This window comes from Petromyzon marinus, chromosome 7 (assembly GCF_048934315.1).
Source record: "Petromyzon marinus isolate PM22_M1 ecotype Great Lakes invasive population chromosome 7, UKy_Petmar_22M1.pri1.0, whole genome shotgun sequence".
Classification (NCBI taxonomy): Eukaryota; Metazoa; Chordata; class Hyperoartia; order Petromyzontiformes; family Petromyzontidae; genus Petromyzon; species Petromyzon marinus.
Window position 1 is genome coordinate 8,972,730 of NC_133673.1, and position 22,411 is coordinate 8,995,140.

The 22,411-nt window shown below is 43.0% G+C and overlaps 1 protein-coding gene across 2 annotated transcripts in view; it reads left to right on the forward strand.

Annotated features, from left to right (window-relative positions):
• LOC116939926 (uncharacterized) overlaps positions 1-22,411 on the forward strand; it is a 71,294-nt gene that overhangs the window by 19,007 nt on the left and 29,876 nt on the right. Inside the window, exons 18-55 of one of the 2 annotated variants that reach the window (XM_076065332.1) lie at positions 865-956; positions 1,337-1,488; positions 2,885-3,023; positions 3,290-3,397; positions 3,963-4,154; positions 4,656-4,895; positions 5,326-5,482; positions 6,786-6,914; positions 7,223-7,370; positions 7,733-7,770; positions 8,071-8,226; positions 9,556-9,758; positions 10,554-10,719; positions 12,841-13,094; positions 13,214-13,397; positions 13,559-13,784; positions 14,041-14,219; positions 14,352-14,421; positions 14,589-14,680; positions 14,783-15,216; positions 15,391-15,556; positions 15,921-16,174; positions 16,295-16,478; positions 16,642-16,867; positions 17,124-17,302; positions 17,435-17,504; positions 17,672-17,763; positions 17,866-18,299; positions 18,474-18,639; positions 19,003-19,256; positions 19,376-19,559; positions 19,698-19,923; positions 20,199-20,377; positions 20,510-20,579; positions 20,747-20,838; positions 20,941-21,374; positions 21,549-21,714; positions 22,080-22,333. In XM_076065332.1, the coding sequence (XP_075921447.1) occupies positions 865-956; positions 1,337-1,488; positions 2,885-3,023; positions 3,290-3,397; positions 3,963-4,154; positions 4,656-4,895; positions 5,326-5,482; positions 6,786-6,914; positions 7,223-7,370; positions 7,733-7,770; positions 8,071-8,226; positions 9,556-9,758; positions 10,554-10,719; positions 12,841-13,094; positions 13,214-13,397; positions 13,559-13,784; positions 14,041-14,219; positions 14,352-14,421; positions 14,589-14,680; positions 14,783-15,216; positions 15,391-15,556; positions 15,921-16,174; positions 16,295-16,478; positions 16,642-16,867; positions 17,124-17,302; positions 17,435-17,504; positions 17,672-17,763; positions 17,866-18,299; positions 18,474-18,639; positions 19,003-19,256; positions 19,376-19,559; positions 19,698-19,923; positions 20,199-20,377; positions 20,510-20,579; positions 20,747-20,838; positions 20,941-21,374; positions 21,549-21,714; positions 22,080-22,333 (6,989 nt within the window). The remainder of the gene's footprint in view (positions 1-864; positions 957-1,336; positions 1,489-2,884; positions 3,024-3,289; positions 3,398-3,962; positions 4,155-4,655; positions 4,896-5,325; positions 5,483-6,785; positions 6,915-7,222; positions 7,371-7,732; positions 7,771-8,070; positions 8,227-9,555; positions 9,759-10,553; positions 10,720-12,840; positions 13,095-13,213; positions 13,398-13,558; positions 13,785-14,040; positions 14,220-14,351; positions 14,422-14,588; positions 14,681-14,782; positions 15,217-15,390; positions 15,557-15,920; positions 16,175-16,294; positions 16,479-16,641; positions 16,868-17,123; positions 17,303-17,434; positions 17,505-17,671; positions 17,764-17,865; positions 18,300-18,473; positions 18,640-19,002; positions 19,257-19,375; positions 19,560-19,697; positions 19,924-20,198; positions 20,378-20,509; positions 20,580-20,746; positions 20,839-20,940; positions 21,375-21,548; positions 21,715-22,079; positions 22,334-22,411) is intronic. The other variant, XM_076065333.1, reaches the window with a different exon arrangement.

Sequence of the window (22,411 nt, forward strand, 5' to 3'; positions counted from 1 at the left end):
CTGCGGAATCGGGAAGAGAGAAGCCAGAAAAAATATATCATTGACCTTCTACATTGACCGTTAATATCTACTTGAGAAAGTCTGCCCATGTGAATGAACTTACCAATTGATGTTGCTTCATGAAGAATGATCACTCGTATTCATTGGTTATTTGGAACAGCACGAATTGTAGAAGACTGTGATTCAGCCGATGTTTACCGTCTTAATAAAGATGCATGGCCCATGACATTTAAAAGGTGTCGTGAAAATATTTGAACTGTGAAAATTGTCGTGTTTGCTGTAAAAGTTGATCTTTTACATATGTATTACACGTGATTATTATCTTTAATGCAGGAGTTTTATCGTAAACGTACGATAGGTGAGGTTAATATGATCTACACGTTTATAAAAAAAAACATATATGCATGTTTATTTGCTAAAAAAAAATAGGTTGTATTGTCAGTGAGGTACAAACTCTGAAGTGTGCCCATTACCTAAAATATAGAACATGAACAGTCCTTTGTCAATCCACTGCTAGAAGAGGGTCGCCGGCATTTGTTTGACCCTTACTACGCTGGGGAGTGCGCATCGGTGAAGGCAGGGGGGCAAACACATGGGAGCATCTAAGAGCAGTAGAGCAATCCATGTTGCTGCACTGACCTCTGCTGCTTATCATGTAGATCCCTCCCTACCCCCCCCCCCCCCCCGTAGCATTTTCACCTGTTATTCACGGCGGTTGCTCATTCAAGCACTTCGCAGGGTCGAACCTGCTTAGCTTCCGAAATCTTGACGCCGAATACATTAGCTCACTATTTGTGTTAAATTTCCACGGCGGCCTCTGATGACGAACGTGGCGGGTCCTGTTTGTGTTTGTTCCCTTTGAAGAATGCACTTCTCCAATGGTGTACGTCGATTGCATCACCAGCACGTACGGAAAGGCCTGCGAGAGCAGCTGCGCAATACAGACACCGCTGTGTGTAAGTGCTGGGTGTGGGCCCTGAGTGGATCAAAGCCCCCCCGACATCCGTGTTGGCCTGTCGCGCCAACAATAATGGCTATAAAACACGTATCCATTTCGAATTAAACAAAAAGTGAAATAGAAAAGTTATCAACTAGACAGCCAAATTATTATTTTTTTTCAAGAACGTTGTCAAAATTAATTCGGCCATCAATGATTGTAACCAAAAGCGATTAAACTGTTTTGGCGAAATGTAATACGGTCACTGCAATGCCACCAAGTCGGGTAAACGTGTCCATATTTGTTAGATTGTCCTGATTGAGGGTTATTATTTAATAGATTCAAAATATCTCTACCTTAGTGCGAATCAATGAATGCGTTGTGTTGTATTTCCTGCAGCTGGGCAGGCAGTGCCAACCTGGTTGCATTTGCCCAGAGGGCCTGATCAACAATGGTAATGGAGACTGCGTCAACAAAGAGGAATGCCCTTGCCAGCACAACGGACTGAGCTACACTCCAGGAGACACCATCAAAGTGGACTGCAACAAATGGTGCTTGCATAATACAGGCATTAGTTTTGCGAATTCGTTGCATTTTAAACATTTTTTTTTTAAAAAGGACAAATGAACTTGCTATACATTCTCATCATCAGTACAACAGCCATTCTCAATCCACCAATGAACGAATATATCCCCACACCATGTCGGTTTTGCTTTTGTGTTTTCTTTTTTTTACCATAGTTCACCATGCTCAGTGTGTCATTTAGTGATGTCGGGGAGAGGGCAGGACCAGTTCTGATATCACTTGCCACCTTTGTTAGCCATGGCCAGGAACCAAACTGGCGTCACGCGGTTTATCGTGTGGCGTAATAGCCACTATACCACCGCTCCACCCCAGTGATAATTTTATATTTCTTCATGCTATGATGTTTTTTTAATACATTTATTCTTTAATATAATTATCAAAATCACAGCACACCTATTTGGAGTGGCATCTTCAAGGACAAATTGCCAGGTGGGGAGACACACAGGTGGGGTTTACATTTGGGGTTAAACTTGAATAATAATGTCTGAGTCAAGGCTTGTGTGGTTAGGGTGCGGCGCTCATGATTTTCTGGAAGGGAAGGAGCAATGTCATTGTGGCGCATCAGTGTAGCATGTAATACTGGTAGGAACCTCCTGGCTACACCAGCCCACAGGGGATTATTGTGTCCGTCCGCCCGTCGTGCATCCAAAAATGGGAGGGGTGGGGCTGGGTGGAGAGGGGAGGGTGGGGAGGGGCTGGGTGGGGAGGGAGGGGCTGGGTGGGGGGTGGGAGGGGTGGGGCTGGGTGGGGAGGGGCTGGTCACCCCGTGGTGCCCTTATAAAACTCAACGTTTAACCTACTCACGCCGGCTTGTGCCCGCCCTCACAGTTGGGCATATTTGCGGAATACACCATGCCGCCGTTGACCCTGGCCATTGACCGAGCAACCCAACGTTCCTACCAGCTCCCTCCGCAGGAATGTGTTTATCATGAGCATTATAATCTTCATGTAGCATGTCAGTATAGGCATGTACATATTAGAATGTATAGGAAATAGGTAATTTACTACCATCACTCACTAGTTTATAAAAAAGCACAAAATGTACCAATGTACATTTTATACTTTCTCTCGCCAAGTCAGTAGTGTGGGGTTTTTTTTCTTACCACACTTCACCAGACTAATCAGTGCAAGTTGTTGAAAGAAGAGGGTGCCAGGACAGCTTCGGATATCACTCACCACTTTTGTTAGCCATGGCTGGGAATCAAACTCAGCTAGCCAGGTTCTTAGCGCAGTGTGCTAAACACTGCATCACTGCTCCCTCCCCAAAATGGATATACTGACCTACATAGCAAAAAGGGGTTGACCTTGCCAATGTATATGTTATTTGTATATTTTAAAAGTGTGTCCGCTCTTGTCTCACAGCAAGTGTTATAGTGGCTCATGGAACTGCACAGAACTTCAGTGTGATTCTACCTGCAAGATGTACGGAGATGGCCACTACACAACCTTTGATGGGCAGCGCTTCCAGTTTGACGGCAACTGTGAATACGTTGTGGCACAGGTACTGGGACGATTCTGATGAAAATGTCTTAATCAACCACCAGTTATTCTTCTGAGTAGTGGCTACTTTTGATCAGGTGTCATAATCAGTTCTGTTGCTGCTGTTCTTCCAAATATACATGACGAAATATAAATGATGAATGTCATATTGTGTGATTTATGTGGCAGAATTTGTGACACGATGTTGGTACACTTACTCATATATCTCACTTCAATATGTAAAAAAAAGTTGGTGCAAACAAGGCTCATTCGAATGTGTTTTTTTAGGACTTCTGTGTCTCTGATCCAAAAGTCGGCACTTTCCAGATCATCACAGAGAATATACCATGTGGCTCTATGTCCACGTGCTCCAAATCCATTAGATTCTTCCTGCAGGTAAGCTCTGTCTATATATATAAAGTATATAATGAACTCCCATTGTTACAACAAAAACTTTTACCGCTGTGTGAATATATGCGTTACAATTGAAAGCGTTTTGAATGTCTTAATGTTCGTTTAATTTGACGTACGTAAGGTGTCAGTTTTGGTGCCAGATAAAAGGGTAAAAACCTATTACTATATCTTGCTACTGGCAAAGGAGGTCTCATAGTGTAAATGCTTACCCCGAGCTCTCATTACTCTGATAATGCGCTGTTTTTGAGTTGTACACCTTTTGGCGTCATCTGGTCCAACACCAGTGGAGACTAGGCTCTAAGAAAAGCCGTCTCGGGTGTGGACCAATCAATTTCAAGGAAAGTGCATATCATTATCAGAGTTGTCTCTTTTTGTTTGCATTTTGACTGCTTGTGTTGTGGTTATTGCAAACATGATCCCTTGTATAAAGGTGTCAGTTTTGGTGCCAGATAAAAGGGTAAAAACCTATTACTATATCTTGCTACTGGCAAAGGAGGTCTCATAGTGTACGTAAGGCGATTCACAAGTTGCACCATTTATGTTCCAGAACAAGGAGATAAAGCTGGCAGATGGTAAATATGAAATCCATGACGTGTCCGGCTCTGCAAGCAAAGGGAGCGAAGAAGTGTTCACAGTTCACACGGTGGGACTCTATCTGATTGTCAAAGCATCGAATGGAATCAAGCTCATTTGGGACAGACGGACGAGTCTGTTCATCATTGCACCTCCAGACAAACAGGTGACCTCACCCTCATGTCAACAGTGTACATGGCCGAGCACACCTTTTTCAAATGCACCAACCAGACATCGATACAACTTATTCTGTTATTAATCTACTTCAGTGTATGACTTCAAAACAATTGCAAACACAGGTCGTTTGACTTCAATGGCTACATGTTTTCTTAAAACTAAAAAACAAACTTGTCCTTGAAGCAGCCTACTTTTTATATCCTTAATTCCCCAATTAAACAATAAATGTCATTAAGAGTTCCCTCTAATTTCAACAATTGTTGCAGCTTTATTGTTAAGTTTGAAATACGAATACACAATTAGTATTCAATACATTTTACTGAGAGTTGTTTCCAATTCAATAATCAAATATTAGGCTGAAGTATTCGTATTTTTTTTACAATGCCTATATTAAAAACAATTCTACATAAATGCTAAAGGCATTGAAAGAAGAACATTCAAATGAAAGAACTTGTTTTCATCTGTCATTTGCTTGCCACTTGACTTTCAGAACCAACTGTGTGGCCTGTGTGGCAAGTACAACTTCGACATGTCAGATGACTTCACCATGCGCGACCACTCATTGTCGGCCAGTCCTCTGCACTTTGGGAACAGTTGGAAGGCGAGCGACGCATGCTCAGATGTGACCGATGAAGCATCACCCTGCGAGATGAACCCTTACCGTAAAGCGTGGTCGGAGCGCAAGTGCAGCATCCTCAAAACCGACGTCTTTGACGCCTGCCACAGCCAGGTACTGTTTGAAAGTGTCACCATTGTCATGATCGTAGTAAGCCATTGTCTATCCACTGCTAGATGAAGGCGCGCCCCATGCCATTGCCACCCCTTATGGCCCCGCGATGCTACAACCCATCTGCTGTGCATGAACTGATCTCAACCCCCAATCTCCATGGTGGTCTGTCACATCGTGTGCATTTTCTCTTCTGGAATTCTGTCATTAGCGCCGTCCCATCGATCGTCATCTCATTTTTCTAAAGTGTGCTGGCCAAATGCACTTAACGTTTCGCGAGCATATTTATTAACGTACTTCGTCAACAAAAATGTATCCATACAACAATGTAGTAAATACAATATATTGCCATTTAGCACACGGAGGTTTTATTTCCGTATTGAATTTTTTTGGGATGTTGCGCCCACACTTACCCGCGGCGTTGTACTCGAAGGTGGACCACATCCCATTCTACGAGGCGTGCGTGCGCGACTCTTGCGCGTGCAACATTGGCGGTGACTGCGAGTGCTTCTGCACGTCAGTGGCCGCCTATGCAGAGGCGTGCACCTCGGCTGGCCAGTGCGTGGCATGGAGGACCCCGGATCTTTGCCGTAAGCGTCTGCTTGCGCACACTGCCACACGCGCCTTATTTTGCTTCTGCATCCACTCACCGGGTGACCAAGATCGAGCGAATTTGGTAGAGCAGCAGGATTGCAATTATAGTTCGTATTATAATGCGGAGCGGACATTGCGTCATTGTGAATATTCCTGAAGTTAATTAAATAGGCAATTGAAATGTATTACGTTTAAGTGAAGATGAAAACTGAAAAAAAACAAATACTTCTTATATGGAAGATGCAACCTAAGGCTGCCCAACACAAACGTAAAATTTCGTTACAAAAGAAAATATTTTAAATTCACAGTCAAGCACTCTGTCATTCTAGTGATACTACTACAGAAGGCATTGCATAAACAAGTATGGTAATCACATCATAGTAAAGTCACTAGAAACTTTGACCTCATGTCGAATACACAGTCTTGGTGTAGCTTCAAGAGCTGTTTACTTTTGGGTTACATCTTCCTTTGAGTATTTGTGGGTTTAAAAATGCCTTTCATTTGTATGATTGCAGTGCAACTATTTACAAGTGATTACATACGTGTAGTGAGTCCAACTGAATCGCAGACATTCTTCTTTAGAGGCAACACATTTATTTGTAACATCAACACGTAACACAAAGGGGTAACTGCCCCTTCACCAGATACAGCCTAGGGTGGTGGCCACCCAGCTAACTACCCTATACGTAGGAGTTACAGCTACGAAGGGTCTGACCCTCACTCGGGTCCCGACCACGTGTTGATGCCTGTAGAGCTTCCAGCTCGTAGGACGTAGAGCTTCAGCTTGTAGAATGCAGCAACACCGGTCCCTCTCAGGGACCCACCTTATACCCCCCTGGGTCGGGGCTGCTCCGCCCTTGGCCCCGCCCACCTTCTCGAGCGTTCCAGCTCCCTCTCGATCCCGCTCGAGAGCTCTCCCTGGACACGTGATCACCCCCTAGCCCTTCCCCCCGCCCACCTGGGGCCTTCTCTGTGGACACTCTGGAAAACGTGTCTATGGGGTCAACCAGAGTGCCATGGCCCGGGGCAACCCTGTCCCTGGGCTGACACTCTCCCAATGCCCCTGGTGGGAGCCCGCACTGCGTGCTGTGCGTGGTGCCCGCGCTATCACAGCGCTCACCAAGCCCCGCTAGGGCTGGTACTACACCCGCCTACGGGGTGTACGCGATGACATCGCACGCCACGGCCCTCTCGGGCCGGCACCCTACAGTGACATCCCCGATGTCACTACATACATACGTATTAATCAACTCGTGCCTCGAATGCAATAACGAGAATACTTGTTTTATTCTCCTCTAGCTGTCTTTTGCGACTACTACAACAGCCCCGACTCATGCACCTGGCACTACAGACCATGTGGCATCGTAAACACAAAAACCTGTGGCAACCCAGCGGGCATCGACTTGGGCAATTTCCCACAACTTGAAGGTAAAGTGTCAAAGTTGTTCTTTTCCATTGATATTTTATCTGGCCATCAGCTACACTTTCAATTGCAGAAAACTGTATACCGTCTTTCAATAAATGTCATTAGTTCAATGGTGAGCAAATTTCTGTAGCCTATGTATGAGACGCTGTTTTTTTAAATACCATCTTTATGCAATTGAATACAATTCTTAGTCCACTGATAACATGAGTCGCTATGCTGACATAGAGAGGAACACGCTCGTCACTGCATATTTGAATATCCGTTCCTCTGTTCTTAAGGCATTTTGCTCACCTGCTGCATATATTCGTAGGTTGCTATCCCAAATGCCCAGCAAAGACTCCTTATCTGGATGAGCACATGATGACGTGCGTTTCCATGGACAAATGCAGCTGCGAGATGGGCAGCCAGATTGTCCCTGCGAATGGCACCGTGGTTAACAGGGACACTTGCGAGACCTGGTGAGGTTCGGTTGCATACACGATGCATGTGCACAAAAAATTAATATAATATTAATAATATCCCATCCCACGAATAATTATTATCCAACACCTTTTGAAATCGTGTAATATTATTCCGAAATTTCAACGTGTAAAAATGTTACTCAGAATATTTGTATTGGTGCTTTTTGCTACATTAACGACGCATAGCTTTAATTATTTAAATATATTTGTCTATTTTGTATACAGTTTAACTTATTCAGAACACATGGCCTGATATATACATATATTCCTCTGCTAATCAACCTAAAGATCAATAACATAAACTGTTTATACATTTATATACACTAACAATTACCCAATGATATTACCATGTTTTTCAGCACCTGCGTGATGGGAAATATGGAATGTGTACCATATGGTAAGCTGAAAACAGTTGCACACATTATTCATTTCATCATCAGCCAGCATCTATCCACTGCTTGATGAATGCATCCCCCAAGCTGTAACCATCCCTCTCAATGTAGCAACCCATGTAGCTCCTGCACACACATTGATCCCGTCACTCCATCTCCACGGTAATCATGGGCATGTTCCCACATCTGGCATCTCAACAGACTTCTTTTCCCTCACAACGGTGCTTAAGACAGTTTTTTACGTTTGGGAGCCTCACAGTGACTCATATTACATCTAAGAAATGTTGGTCTTTGTGTGCCTCCAGACTGCTGCCGGTTCAATGGGGGAAACTACCTCCCAGGAGAAACAATCTTCACGAGTGATGGCCTTGATGGCCTCTGCCATTTCACTGCGGCGTGTGAGCTTGGTGGACACATCCACAGGGAGAGCAGCTGCCAACCCACCACACCCATCATCACCGGTAATGAAACCAAGTTACAATTATTTTGATATTCAAATCGGGCTAAGATCATTCGTATTTACATGTTAATGGCAATTGAAGGGGCAAGTACAGTGATACATTGACATGACAGTGTGACCTTTATTTGCCCTCAAACATCTTTCTCTGTCAGTTTAACACGCAGGCTTTCGCGACCAATATGATCCATAATATAGGTTTTTGGGTTAGAAATATAAATATATGTACTTCACAAACGTGTATTATGATGTTGATAGAAGTCCTGTCAATGCGATTTCTTAAAAATCTAAATGATCCTAGCATCATGTTTACGTATAAAAAGAGTCACATGACTACACATTTTCTAATCACTTACATAATGTGGATGTAAACGAATAAAATGAGAAATATAATACGTTAACTCAAATGGTAGGTGTTTATTGATTATACAACAACACAAAATAGGCATGGTTAATTGTAACAATTGGAACCGACCGCCATTCTTCAGAATTGGGTTGTAACCACCTAAACGTGCAACCTGAAGCTTGCGCAACTCGTCACGCAGGACACAGCTTCAGCAGTGTACACATCAAACATCCCGTCCATGCATGGAACACTACACACACCTACATTGTGCATGAATCAGAATCAGCTTGATCCCCTCACAAACCGATGGACAGACATCACACGTGCTTTGTCCAAACCCAAGCTCCGCCTGACCCTTGCCAATGAGGCAGACAACACCGACACGGACAAATTTCACGCTTCACTCGCACATGCAAGTGGCCAAAACGTTCATACCAGCCCCCCTCCCATCCCCACCTGCAGTGAGCTGAGATTGACCAATTTCAACAATGAGTAGTGCTAATCAGTAGATATCACACATTGGGCAATTCCCCAACTCGACGGTCGTGGTCCAGACAGGTACCCCCACCCTTATACCCCCTCCACTCATTTTGAACACACCACACACTTTAACTACCTCACCTGGTATACAGGAGGCCATGGGTTCTATCCCGGCCCTGAGGCATGTGTATTTGGAGTTTGCGTGTCTTTCTACCCGCGGTCGCATGGAATTTTTCTCCAGGTCCTTCGGTTTTTCCCTTCCACATTTAGAAAACGTGCGTTTAGAGAATTTGGCTGCTATAAATGTCCACGTGATAAGCCACTTCGTTGAGCTATCATTTGTGGCCAGGTCGCTTCTGAAAAAGAGCTACATAGCTCAGTGGGCCTTACCTGGTAAATAAACATCGTTTCACTTACTTTGATTCTGTTTGTTTTACTATATAAAGTACTAATAAATCCCTTTGTTAAAATTAAGTTGTGACATTTAATTTGCGTTTCAATGAACAGGGCACTCAACAACAGCATCGGCTGTCACAACCGTGACGTTCACAACGAAGAAAATGACAACAGCATTTAGTTCTTCATCTCAATCCCCAGCACCCACAACGACGCTCAGTCCTGTAGTGCCCACAACGACATTGGTAACATTACCAAAAATAACAACAATATCAACAATTGAAGAGTGTTACTCCATGAAACCACCACGTCAGGTGAGTGGAAATAGCACCGTGCCTATTATACAGGGTGTTTTAAAAAGATGGACCCAATTTCAAAGATATAGCGATTTCAAATCGGGTTCACAATTTTGAAAAACACCCTGTATATTGTTTTGCTTTAATCACCATAGTGTTGTTGATAAATGTATTGAGACTATTGTTAACAGACTTTGCTAAGTTAATACATGTGTGAATGTATCAGTTACGGAGACACTTTACAAGAAGGGACACACAATGGTTAACGTGCGCATGGTGATTATAAGTCTCAAACTTATTGTGTGTGGACATATTGTCAGTACATTAGTGCAGCATAACACACTGGTCCTCATTAAGCAGTCTAAAATCTAAATTTGAATCAGGAAATCTGTTTATCCATCTTTAATTGTCCCTGTTGCCAAGTTTGGTGCGATTCAAATGTTTATTCGGTTTACTGAGACTTGATAAAAAAAGGTCAATCTTGACCATTGATTTGGGTTCACTGAATCGAGGAACCGTCCGACCAATTCTAGGGCACGAGTCAAATTTGCCTTTGGAACACAGAGCAGCCAATTGTCATCAGGCTGGGGTGCTATATGGCAACAGACTGTGAAGCTCCGTGTTCAGCCGCTCATGACGTTCATCGTCTGACCGATTCGACATCACGAGAACTGACTTTGAAGCACCCGGCAAGATCTTCTGACCGGGGTTGCGAACCCTGGGAAAAAATATATTGTTGCGAAAAATGTGTGTTTTTTTTTTAATACCGCCCACCGGTGTACAGCAAATACGTTCGTTTTTAATGTTCTACAGTTCATGGAATCGTGGAAGGTTGACAACTGCACGATCGCCACCTGCAATGGAGGGAACAACATCTCCTACTCCACCAAAAAGTGCAGCGTCTCCACGAAACCCAAGTGCCGCAACGCAGTGATGGTGTACGATGCTGATGGCTGTTGCTACACCTGGAAGTGCTTCTGTGAGTACCTTTCTCGCTTTCTGAAACAAAATAAACGCATATTCTTAGTTTTTTCGGTAAAGTCACGTTGAAGAGAAACAACAAAATAACAAAATATATATAAAACAATAAAAAATTCTCACGACGTTTCGACCATAACTCAAACGGTCATCATCAGGTGTGTCGGTTTGCATAAATTTATTTTTAAACGGCACATTTATTTATTTATAAAAAAAAACGTTGGCGTCACGCGCAGCGATTGGCAGTTTGCCCAGGACTAGTCCATCTTTTTTTTTTTTGAAAAGAGGAGGGGGGAGACGAAATTTTTTATAATGTATGCTGTCTGAAAGCCACTGTAAGCGTGAACAATCAATCAAGAACTGAAATGATTTATCAAATCTTTCCAATGATTGCTAAGATAGAATCCATCTTCTCGGTTGAAATTGTCTCTGTGCTTGTATATGTGGATAGCCTCATGAACGAATCTCTCATGGAAGCCAGATGGCTTACAAAGAACCTCCGTCTTGGAAAAGTCAATGGCATGTGAGCCTACTGAATTAGAACAATGATCTGCTACGGCCGAGGTGTTGGTCCTACCGTGTTTAAGGTCTGCTTTATGTTCACGAATGCGGTCCGAGACATGGCGTTTGGTTTCTCCAATGTAACTACTACCACAGAGGCAACTTAGTCTGTAGACACCAGGGTATTGTATGTCCGGAATCACATCCTTTACAGACGGAACCAGATCACGGATTTTATGTAATGTGTTGAAACGGACCTGGATCTTGTGTTTATTCAAGATTTTGGAGATCTTTTTTGTGATCCCAGCAATGTAGGGTAAAGTGATGGTTTTGAAAGGCTCCTCAAGAGGGTTCTTCTTCATGGTTTGAGTGATAGCTTTGTGGATTGTATAGTCGGAGTAACCATTAGCCCTAAGAGCTTGGTGTACGTGCTTGAGTTCACTGCTTATGTGTTCCTGGTCGGATATGCATTGGGCTCTATGATACAGAGTCTTGATGAGAGAATTCTTCTGTGATGGATGGTGGTGGGAATCCGGTTTCAGATAAGCATCCGTATGGGTAGCTTTCCTGTAGACAGAGTGGCTCATTGAACCATCAGGTCTCTTTTTAATTAGGACATCCAAAAAAGGTATCTTGCCATCTATTTCGACTTCCATGGTAAATCTGATGGCTGGGTGTATGGAATTGATGTGGTCGAAGAATTGGTCTAGAGCAGGCCGGCCATGTGGCCAGATGACAAAAGTGTCATCCACGTACCTCTTCCATAAGGTTGGGTGCAGAGTGGCAGTCTGGATGGCGTCAGTCTCAAATTTCTCCATGAAAATGTTAGCTATAACTGGAGAAAGGGGGGAGCCCTTTGGGGTGGCCTCAGTTTGTTTGTAGAAAGTTCCATTCCAAGTGAAGTATGTATTGGTTAAACAGTGTCTCACCAGGGGGGGTACCTCAGTGTTTTTTTTTATTGTTTTTATATATATTTTGTTATTTTGTTGTTTCTCTTCAACGTGACTTTACCGAAAAAACTAAGAATATGAATTATTGCAGTCACGAAAGCTTTAAATCAAAAAATAAACGCATTCAAGCATCGCGATGGTACTGGCAGCAATTGTTAGGAATACCTGGATATTTGGAGTGAATAAACATAAATGAGCATAAAATGGAAAGAAAAAAAATGTATCCTAAATCATGATCGTAAAACGTAGACAAATTTTGTGCGTGCAGTTCAAGTTTACTTTGTTAATTATGTTCACAAGCAATGATATTTGTGTTAATAACATGTATATAACTATTAAAATGTGTTTGAATAGCACTGCTTTAGGAAGGATACTTTTAACGTATAATACGTGAATAATTGCATTAATTTAGGATATTAGACAATGTTTTCCAATTTAGAGCAATTCCACTGGCTCTTGTGGAGTCTGTACAAATGAATTGATTAATCATTATAATGAATTGATTATTTTAAGTTGTATTACATTGAGGCAATGGTAGAATGTTCTTGTGCAATGATGATTGTTCATGTTTTTGTTTGTTGCGGTTGCACACGATTCAAGAGCCGAATGGCTCACAGGGCTATACCAAATAAATGAAACTGAAACTGAATTTGTGCTTCTTCTGCCCAAAGGCAACTGCAAGGGATGGGGAGATCCCCACATCCGCACCTTCGACCAAGTTCTGTACGCATTCCTGGAAGACTGCACATACACCCTGGTGGAGGAGAAGGTTAACCGCCACCATCTCTCAATCATCACCGATAATTTCCAATTCTTCCCTGGAAACCCAGCCTCCTTCCCCAGGGGCATCACTGTCAACTACAACGGCAACTCCGTCAACATGAGCATCCCAGCCATTGTCAGGAAAAGGCAAAGCATCATCACGGTAAACATCACCGCTGTTTTTTTTCGCAACCGAAGTATGTAAAAGGAAGAGCAAAATAATACATCTGTGATGCCTATGTTTGGACAATGCTAATTGATTGCACTTTTGAATTCATCCAGGTTCTCTACAACAATGAGCTGGTAAAACTGCCATTTTCATCAGACGGGATTGAGATTACATCCACGGATGTTATTGTGACGGTGCACATCCCTGCAATCTACTCAACGATCGTCTTCACTGGCCAGATGTATTCGATCGATCTTCCATATGAGCTCTTTGGTGACAACACCCAGGGACAGTGTGGTAAGCGAACTCATTCAATTCTTTGGGGACAATTTGACAGGTTACATGTCTACAACATTTATACGACATTATTGAAATGCATCATGTTTTTTTCCTAAAGTCACTTGGAAATTGTCTATCAACGGATCCACACTCAAAGCCCCATTATTTTCGCATTTCAGGAACGTGCAACAACCAGGGCAGTGATGACTGCGTGCGCAAGAGTGGGAAGTCAGAAGCATCTGATTGCTGCCACGTCACTGCCAAGGAGTGGATGGTGGCCGATCCCAGCAAGCCACACTGCAAATCACCAGGGCCATCGGGCAGCGTGCCTTGCCAGACTCCCACTCCAACCCCTACAACCCCTTGTGTATTCGACCACGAACTGTGCAAGGCCATCGATAAGACGTACGTTCCCTCAACCTTAACTATGAATATGTTCAAATAACAGACATCATTTTCACAATTGCAACGTACTTTTTCACATAAGATCCGACATCCTTTGCTTTCATAATGTGAAACATTCAAGAAAATCGCTTGATTGGTGTACCGTTCGTTTTTCACTGAATATTAAATAATGGAGGATTTGTGAGACAATATTTCCACTCTATATATGGTACTGTACTTTCAAATCAGTCACTATCCACTTATTGTGTCTCTCCAGGGAGTTCTCTGCTTGCTTAGAAGTGACCAGTCTATTGAGCTACATAGAGACGTGCAAGTTCGACCAGTGCAGAGTGAACTCCACTCCAGCTGGGTGCCCCAGCATACAATCAGCAGCAGATGACTGTGCCATGCTGGGCTATTACGTGGACTGGAGGAAAGCCACCGAAGGAGGCTGTGGTAAGAAACACCAGGACTCGCATGCACCGTTGCCCACGTCATTATTAATAAAGACTCTTACAGTGTACATCTGTACACTGCATCATGTATGATGATGACTGACAGCATGTAATCGAATGGTTGGGTTCACAGACTTCGAGTGTCCTGTTGGAATGGAGTACAAGCCTGCAGGACCCAAACCGGTGGCATCCTGCAGTTCTGGGTAATGTGTGTTCCTATGAACAACCAGACAATGAAACATACAAAAGCTTTATGATCTTATCTTAATTTCTGTCAAGTGTAATGTGAATGCGTAAAATACTTGTAAAATATGGAATTGTCAACATATGTTACGAATTGCATGTAAATGTCTATGTTTGTGCAATGCAGTGGCAGTGTTGAAATGACCAGCGAACTCCGTGAAGGCTGCATCTGTCCAGAAGGAACAATGATCTGTGACCATGCTTGCGTCCCACTACCAAGTAAGATCAATGATATAGTTATCTTAACTATTGTCACTAAATAACACATTTTGCTATCGTCAGTATTTGGAAAATAACGTGAAATATTTATTTATTTTCCAGCTTCAACAACACCTCCATCGACTACGCAAGAAAGTACAACCTTTACCACGGGAAAACCATCAACCACTGAAGTGACAACACCAGCTGTAACCATAACCATCCACGAACCAATTACTACAGTTGTGCTAACTACCACAACTCTGTCTACTGTTGGATCAACACCTGGTCAATCAAGTGCACCCCAGTCACAAGCAACATCTCCTTATGTTGAACAAACGACCACAACCCCGCAAAGTGGTGGGACACCAGTACAAACAACGATTTCAGAGCCAGACCAATCTACCTCATCTGGTGAAACATCAACGGCTCCTTTATCCACCACAGCGTTCATATCCTCAGCCACATCTCTTGGGTCGTTGCCCACAACACCTGAAACAACTGCAGTGTCTACAACAGTCGACATAGCCTGTCGCTCTGTAAATCCACCACGTCAAGTAAGTGAATATTCTTAATGCCTTCATCTCGTGTAGCTTCCTTGACTTGACACTATGATTAATGCATGAAATACAAGATGCTACCATGTCATGAAAGCCATGTTATTATTTTTATTTTCACATGCTAAGAATTTGAATCAAGTTCCTCACACCGATTATCCTTCATCTTTGCAGTTCATGGAATCGTGGAAGGTTGACAACTGCACGATCGCCACGTGCAATGGAGGGGACAACATCTCCTACTCCACCAAAAAGTGCAGCGTCTCCACGAAACCCAAGTGCCGCAACGCAATGATGGTGTACGATGCTGATGGCTGTTGCTACACCTGGAAGTGCTTCTGTGAGTATCTTTCTCGCACTCTAAAACATACTGAATGGATTGAAACGTTATGATGGTCTCGAAACACAACAATGGTTATGGATACTTTACGATCTGAATAACGTTAGTAAGATTCGCGATTTTTTTGCTGCATTAAGTTCATTGCTTAAACATTCCTGTAATTAAAACTTGCCTTTCTCAAAAAATACATCGTACAATTTATTAATTGACATTTTGAGATGGCATAGTGAACTGGAATTTACAATGCTGTGAAATATGATGAATGGATGATTTAAAATGTTGCCATGATTTTATTTATATTCATTTGTATTCATGGTAGAATGTGTTCCAGTGCAATGATGAGTTGTGCTTCTTCTGCCCAAAGGCAACTGCAAGGGATGGGGAGATCCCCACATCCGCACCTTCGACCAAGTTCTCTACGCATTCCTGGAAGACTGCACATACACCCTGGTGGAGGAGAAGGTTAACCGCCACCATCTCTCAATTATCACCGACAATTTCCAATTCTTCCCTGGAAACCCAGCCTCCTTCCCCAGGGGCATCACCGTCAACTATAACGGCAACTCCGTCAACATGAGCATCCCAGCCATTGTCAGGAAAAGGCAGAGCATCATCACGGTAAACATCACCGCTGTTTTTTTTTCGCAACCGAAGTATGTAAAAGGAAGAGCAAAATAATACATCTGTGATGCCTATGTTTGGACAATGCTAATTGATTGCACTTTTGAATTCATCCAGGTTCTCTACAACAATGAGCTGGTAAAACTGCCATTTTCATCAGACGGGATTGAGATTACATCCACGGATGTTATTGTGACGGTGCACATCCCTGCAATCTACTCAACGATCGTCTTCACTGGCCAGATGTATTCGATCGATCTTCCATATGAGCTCTTTGGTGACAACACCCAGGGACAGTGTGGTAAGCGAACTCATTCAATTCTTTGGGGACAATTTGACAGGTTACATGTCTACAACATTTATACGACATTATTGAAATGCATCATAATGTTTTTTCCTAAAGTCACTTGGAAATTGTCTATCAACGGATCCACACTCAAAGCCCCATTATTTTCGCATTTCAGGAACGTGCAACAACCAGGGCAGTGATGACTGCGTGCGCAAGAGTGGGAAGTCAGAAGCATCTGATTGCTGCCACGTCACTGCCAAGGAGTGGATGGTGGCCGATCCCAGCAAGCCACACTGCAAATCACCAGGGCCATCGGGCAGCGTGCCTTGCCAGACTCCCACTCCAACCCCTACAACCCCTTGTGTATTCGACCACGAACTGTGCAAGGCCATCGATAAGACGTACGTTCCCTCAACCTTAACTATGAATATGTTCAAATAACAGACATCATTTTCACAATTGCAACGTACTTTTTCACATAAGATCCGACATCCTTTGCTTTCATAATGTGAAACATTCAAGAAAATCGCTTGATTGGTGTACCGTTCGTTTTTCACTGAATATTAAATAATGGAGGATTTGTGAGACAATATTTCCACTCTATATATGGTACTGTACTTTCAAATCAGTCACTATCCACTTATTGTGTCTCTCCAGGGAGTTCTCTGCTTGCTTAGAAGTGACCAGTCTATTGAGCTACATAGAGACGTGCAAGTTCGACCAGTGCAGAGTGAACTCCACTCCAGCTGGGTGCCCCAGCATACAATCAGCAGCAGATGACTGTGCCATGCTGGGCTATTACGTGGACTGGAGGAAAGCCACCGAAGGAGGCTGTGGTAAGAAACACCAGGACTCGCATGCACCGTTGCCCACGTCATTATTAATAAAGACTCTTACAGTGTACATCTGTACACTGCATCATGTATGATGATGACTGACAGCATGTAATCGAATGGTTGGGTTCACAGACTTCGAGTGTCCTGTTGGAATGGAGTACAAGCCTGCAGGACCCAAACCGGTGGCATCCTGCAGTTCTGGGTAATGTGTGTTCCTATGAACAACCAGACAATGAAACATACAAAAGCTTTATGATCTTATCTTAATTTCTGTCAAGTGTAATGTGAATGCGTAAAATACTTGTAAAATATGGAATTGTCAACATATGTTACGAATTGCGTGTAAATGTCTATGTTTGTGCAATGCAGTGGCAGCGTTGAAATGACCAACGAACTCCGTGAAGGCTGCTTCTGTCCAGAAGGAACAATGATCTGTGACCATGCTTGCGTCCCACTACCAAGTAAGATCAATGATCTAGTTATCTTAACTATTGTCACTAAATAACACATTTTGCTATCGTCAGTATTTGGAAAATAACGTGAAATATTTATTTATTTTCCAGCTTCAACAACACCTCCATCGACTACGCAAGAAAGTACAACCTTTACCACGGGAAAACCATCAACCACTGAAGTGACAACACCAGCTGTAACCATAACCATCCACGAACCAATTACTACAGTTGTGCTAACTACCACAACTCTGTCTACTGTTGGATCAACACCTGGTCAATCAAGTGCACCCCAGTCACAAGCAACATCTCCTTATGTTGAACAAACGACCACAACCCCGCAAAGTGGTGGGACACCAGTACAAACAACGATTTCAGAGCCAGACCAATCTACCTCATCTGGTGAAACATCAACGGCTCCTTTATCCACCACAGCGTTCATATCCTCAGCCACATCTCTTGGGTCGTTGCCCACAACACCTGAAACAACTGCAGTGTCTACAACAGTCGACATAGCCTGTCGCTCTGTAAATCCACCACGTCAAGTAAGTGAATATTCTTAATGCCTTCATCTCGTGTAGCTTCCTTGACTTGACACTATGATTAATGCATGAAATACAAGATGCTACCATGTCATGAAAGCCATGTTATTATTTTAATTTTCACATGCTAAGAATTTGAATGAAGTTCCTCACACCGATTGTCCTTCATCTTTGCAGTTCATGGAATCGTGGAAGGTTGACAACTGCACGATCGCCACCTGCAATGGAGGGGACAACATCTCCTACTCCACCAAAAAGTGCAGAGTCTCCACGAAACCCAAGTGCCGCAACGCAAAGATGGTGTACGATGCTGATGGCTGTTGCTACACCTGGAAGTGCTTCTGTGAGTATCTTTCTCGCTTTCTAAAACATACTGAATGGATTGAAACGTTATGATGGTCTCGAAACACAACAATGGTTATGGATACTTTACGATCTGAATATCGTTAGTAAGCTTCGCGATTTTTTGCTGCATTAAGTTAATTGCTTAAACATTCCTGTCATTAAAACTTGCCTTTCTAAAAAAATATATCATACCGTTTATTAATTGACATTTTGAGATGGCATAGTGAACTGGAATTTACAATGCTGTGAAATATGATGAATGGATGACTAGGAATGTTGCCATGATTTAATTTATATTCATTTGTTTTGATAGTAGAATGTGTTCCAGTGTAGTGATGATTTGTGTTTCTTCTGCCCAAAGGCAACTGCAAGGGATGGGGAGATCCCCACATCCGCACCTTCGACCAAGTTCTGTACGCATTCCTGGAAGACTGCACATACACCCTGGTGGAGGAGAAGGTTAACCGCCACCATCTCTCAATCATCACCGACAATTTCCAATTCTTCCCTGGAACCCCAGCCTCCTTCCCCAGGGGCATCACCGTCAACTATAACGGCAACTCCGTCAACATGAGCATCCCAGCCATTGTCAGGAAAAAGCAGAGCATCATCACGGTAAACATCACCGCTATTTTTTTTCGCAACCTAAGTATGTAAAAGGAAGAGCAAAATAATACATCTGCGATGCCTATGTTTGGACAATGCTAATTGATTGCACTTTTGAATTTATCCAGGTTCTCTACAACAATGAGCTGGTAAAACTACCATTTTCATCAGACGGGATTGAGATTACATCCACGGATGTTATTGTGACGGTGCACATCCCTGCAATCTACTCAACGATCGTCTTCACTGGCCAGATGTATTATATCGATCTTCCATATGAGCTCTTTGGTGACAACACCCAGGGACAGTGTGGTAAGCGAACTCATTCAATTTGACAGGTTGCATGTCTACAACATTATTGAAATGCATCATAATGTTTTTTCCTAAAGTCACTTGGAAATTGTCTATCAACGGATCCACACTCAAAGCCCCATTATTTTCGCATTTCAGGAACGTGCAACAACCAGGGCAGTGATGACTGCGTGCGCAAGAGTGGGAAGTCAGAAGCATCTGATTGCTGCCACGTCACTGCCAAGGAGTGGATGGTGGCCGATCCCAGCAAGCCACACTGCAAATCACCAGGGCCATCGGGCAGCGTGCCTTGCCAGACTCCCACTCCAACCCCTACAACCCCTTGTGTATTCGACCACGAACTGTGCAAGGCCATCGATAAGACGTACGTTCCCTCAACCTTAACTATGATTATGTTCAAATAACAGACATCATTTTCACAATTGCAACGTACTTTTTCATATTATATCTGACATCCTATCCTTTCGTAATGTGAAACATTTAAGAAAATTGCTTGATTGGTGTACCGTTTGTTTTTCACTGAAGATTAAATATTGGAGGATTGGCTGTAGAGGCATTAATTTTTTAGACAATATTTCCACTGTATATATGGTATTGTACTTTCAAATCAGTCACTATCCACTTATTGTGTCTCTCCAGGGAGTTCTCTGCTTGCTTAGAAGTGACCAGTCTATTGAGCTACATAGAGACGTGCAAGTTCGACCAGTGCAGAGTGAACTCCACTCCAGCTGGGTGCCCCAGCATACAATCAGCAGCAGATGACTGTGCCATGCTGGGCTATTACGTGGACTGGAGGAAAGCCACCGAAGGAGGCTGTGGTAAGAAACACCAGGACTCTCATGCACCCTTGCCCACGTCATTATTAATAAGGACTCTTACATGGTACATCTATACACTGCATCATGTATGAGGATGACTGACAGCATGTAATCGAATGGTTGGGTTCACAGACTTCGAGTGTCCTGTTGGAATGGAGTACAAGCCTGCAGGACCCAAACTGGTGGCATCCTGCAGTTCTGGGTAATGTGTGTTCCTATGAACAACCAGACAATGAAACATACAAAAGCTTTATGATCTTATCTTAATTTCTGTCAAGTGTAATGTGAATGCGTAAAATACTTGTAAAATATGGAATTGTCAACATATGTTACGAATTTCATGTAAATGTCTATGTTTGTGTAATGCAGTGGCAGTGTTGAAATGACCAGCGAACTCCGTGAAGGCTGCTTCTGTCCAGAAGGAACAATGATCTGTGACCATGCTTGCGTCCCACTACCAAGTAAGATCAATGATCTAGTTATCTTAACTATTGTCACTAAATAACACATTTTGCTATCGTCAGTATTTGGAAAATAACGCGAAATATTTATTTATTTTCCAGCTTCAACAACACCTCCATCGACTACGCAAGAAAGTACAACCTTTACCACGGGAAAACCATCAACCACTGAAGTGACAACACCAGCTGTAACCATAACCGTCCACGAACCAATTACTACAGTTGTGCTAACTACCACAACTCTGTCTACTGCTGGATCAACACCTGGCCAATCAACTGCACCCCAGTCACAAACAACATCTCCTTATGTTGAACAAACGACCACAACCCCGCAAAGTGGTGGGACACCAGTACAAACAACGATTTCAGAGCCACACCAATCTACCTCATCTGGTGAAACATCAACGGCTCCTTTATCCACCACAGCCTTCATATCCTCAGCCATATCTCTTGGGTCGTTGCCCACAACACCTGAAACAACTGCAGTGTCTACAACAGTCGACAAAGCATGTCGCTCTGTAAATCCACCACGTCAAGTAAGTGAATATTCTTAATGCCTTCATCTCGTGTAGTTTCCATGACTTGACACTATGATTAATGCATGAAATACAAGATGCTACCATGTCATGAAAGCCATGTTATTATTTTAATTTTCACATGCTAAGAATTTAAATCAAGTTCCTCACACCGATTATACTTCATCTTTGCAGTTCATGGAATCGTGGAAGGTTGACAACTGCACGATCGCCACCTGCAATGGAGGGGACAACATCTCCTACTCCACCAAAAAGTGCAGCGTCTCCACGAAACCCAAGTGCCGCAACGCAATGATGGTGTACGATGCTGATGGCTGTTGCTACACCTGGAAGTGCTTCTGTGAGTATCTTTCTCACTTTCTAAAACATACTGAATGGATTGAAACGTTATGATGGTCTCGAAACACAGCAATGGTTATGGATACTTTACGATCTGAATATCGTTAGTAAGATTCGCGATTTTTTTTGCTGCATTAAGTGCATTGCGTCAACATTCCTGTAATTTAAACTTGCCTTTCTAAAAAAATACATCATACCGTTTATTAATTGACATTTTGAGATGGCATAGTGAACTGGAATTTACAATGCTGTGAAATATGATGAATGGATGTTTTAGAATGTTGCCATGATTTAATTTATATTCATTTGTTTTGATAGTAGAATGTGTTCCAGTGCAGTGATGATTTGTGCTTCTTCTGCCCAAAGGCAACTGCAAGGGATGGGGAGATCCCCACATCCGCACCTTCGACCAAGTTCTGTACGCATTCCTGGAAGACTGCACATACACCCTGGTGGAGGAGAAGGTTAACCGCCACCATCTCTCAATCATCACCGACAATTTCCAATTCTTCCCTGGAAACCCAGCCTCCTTCCCCAGGGGCATCACCGTCAACTACAACGGCAACTCCGTCAACATGAGCATCCCAGCCATTGTCAGGAAAAGGCAAAGCATCATCACGGTAAACATCACCGCTGTTTTTTTTCGCAACCGAAGTATGTAAAAGGAAGAGCAAAATAATACATCTGTGATGCCTATG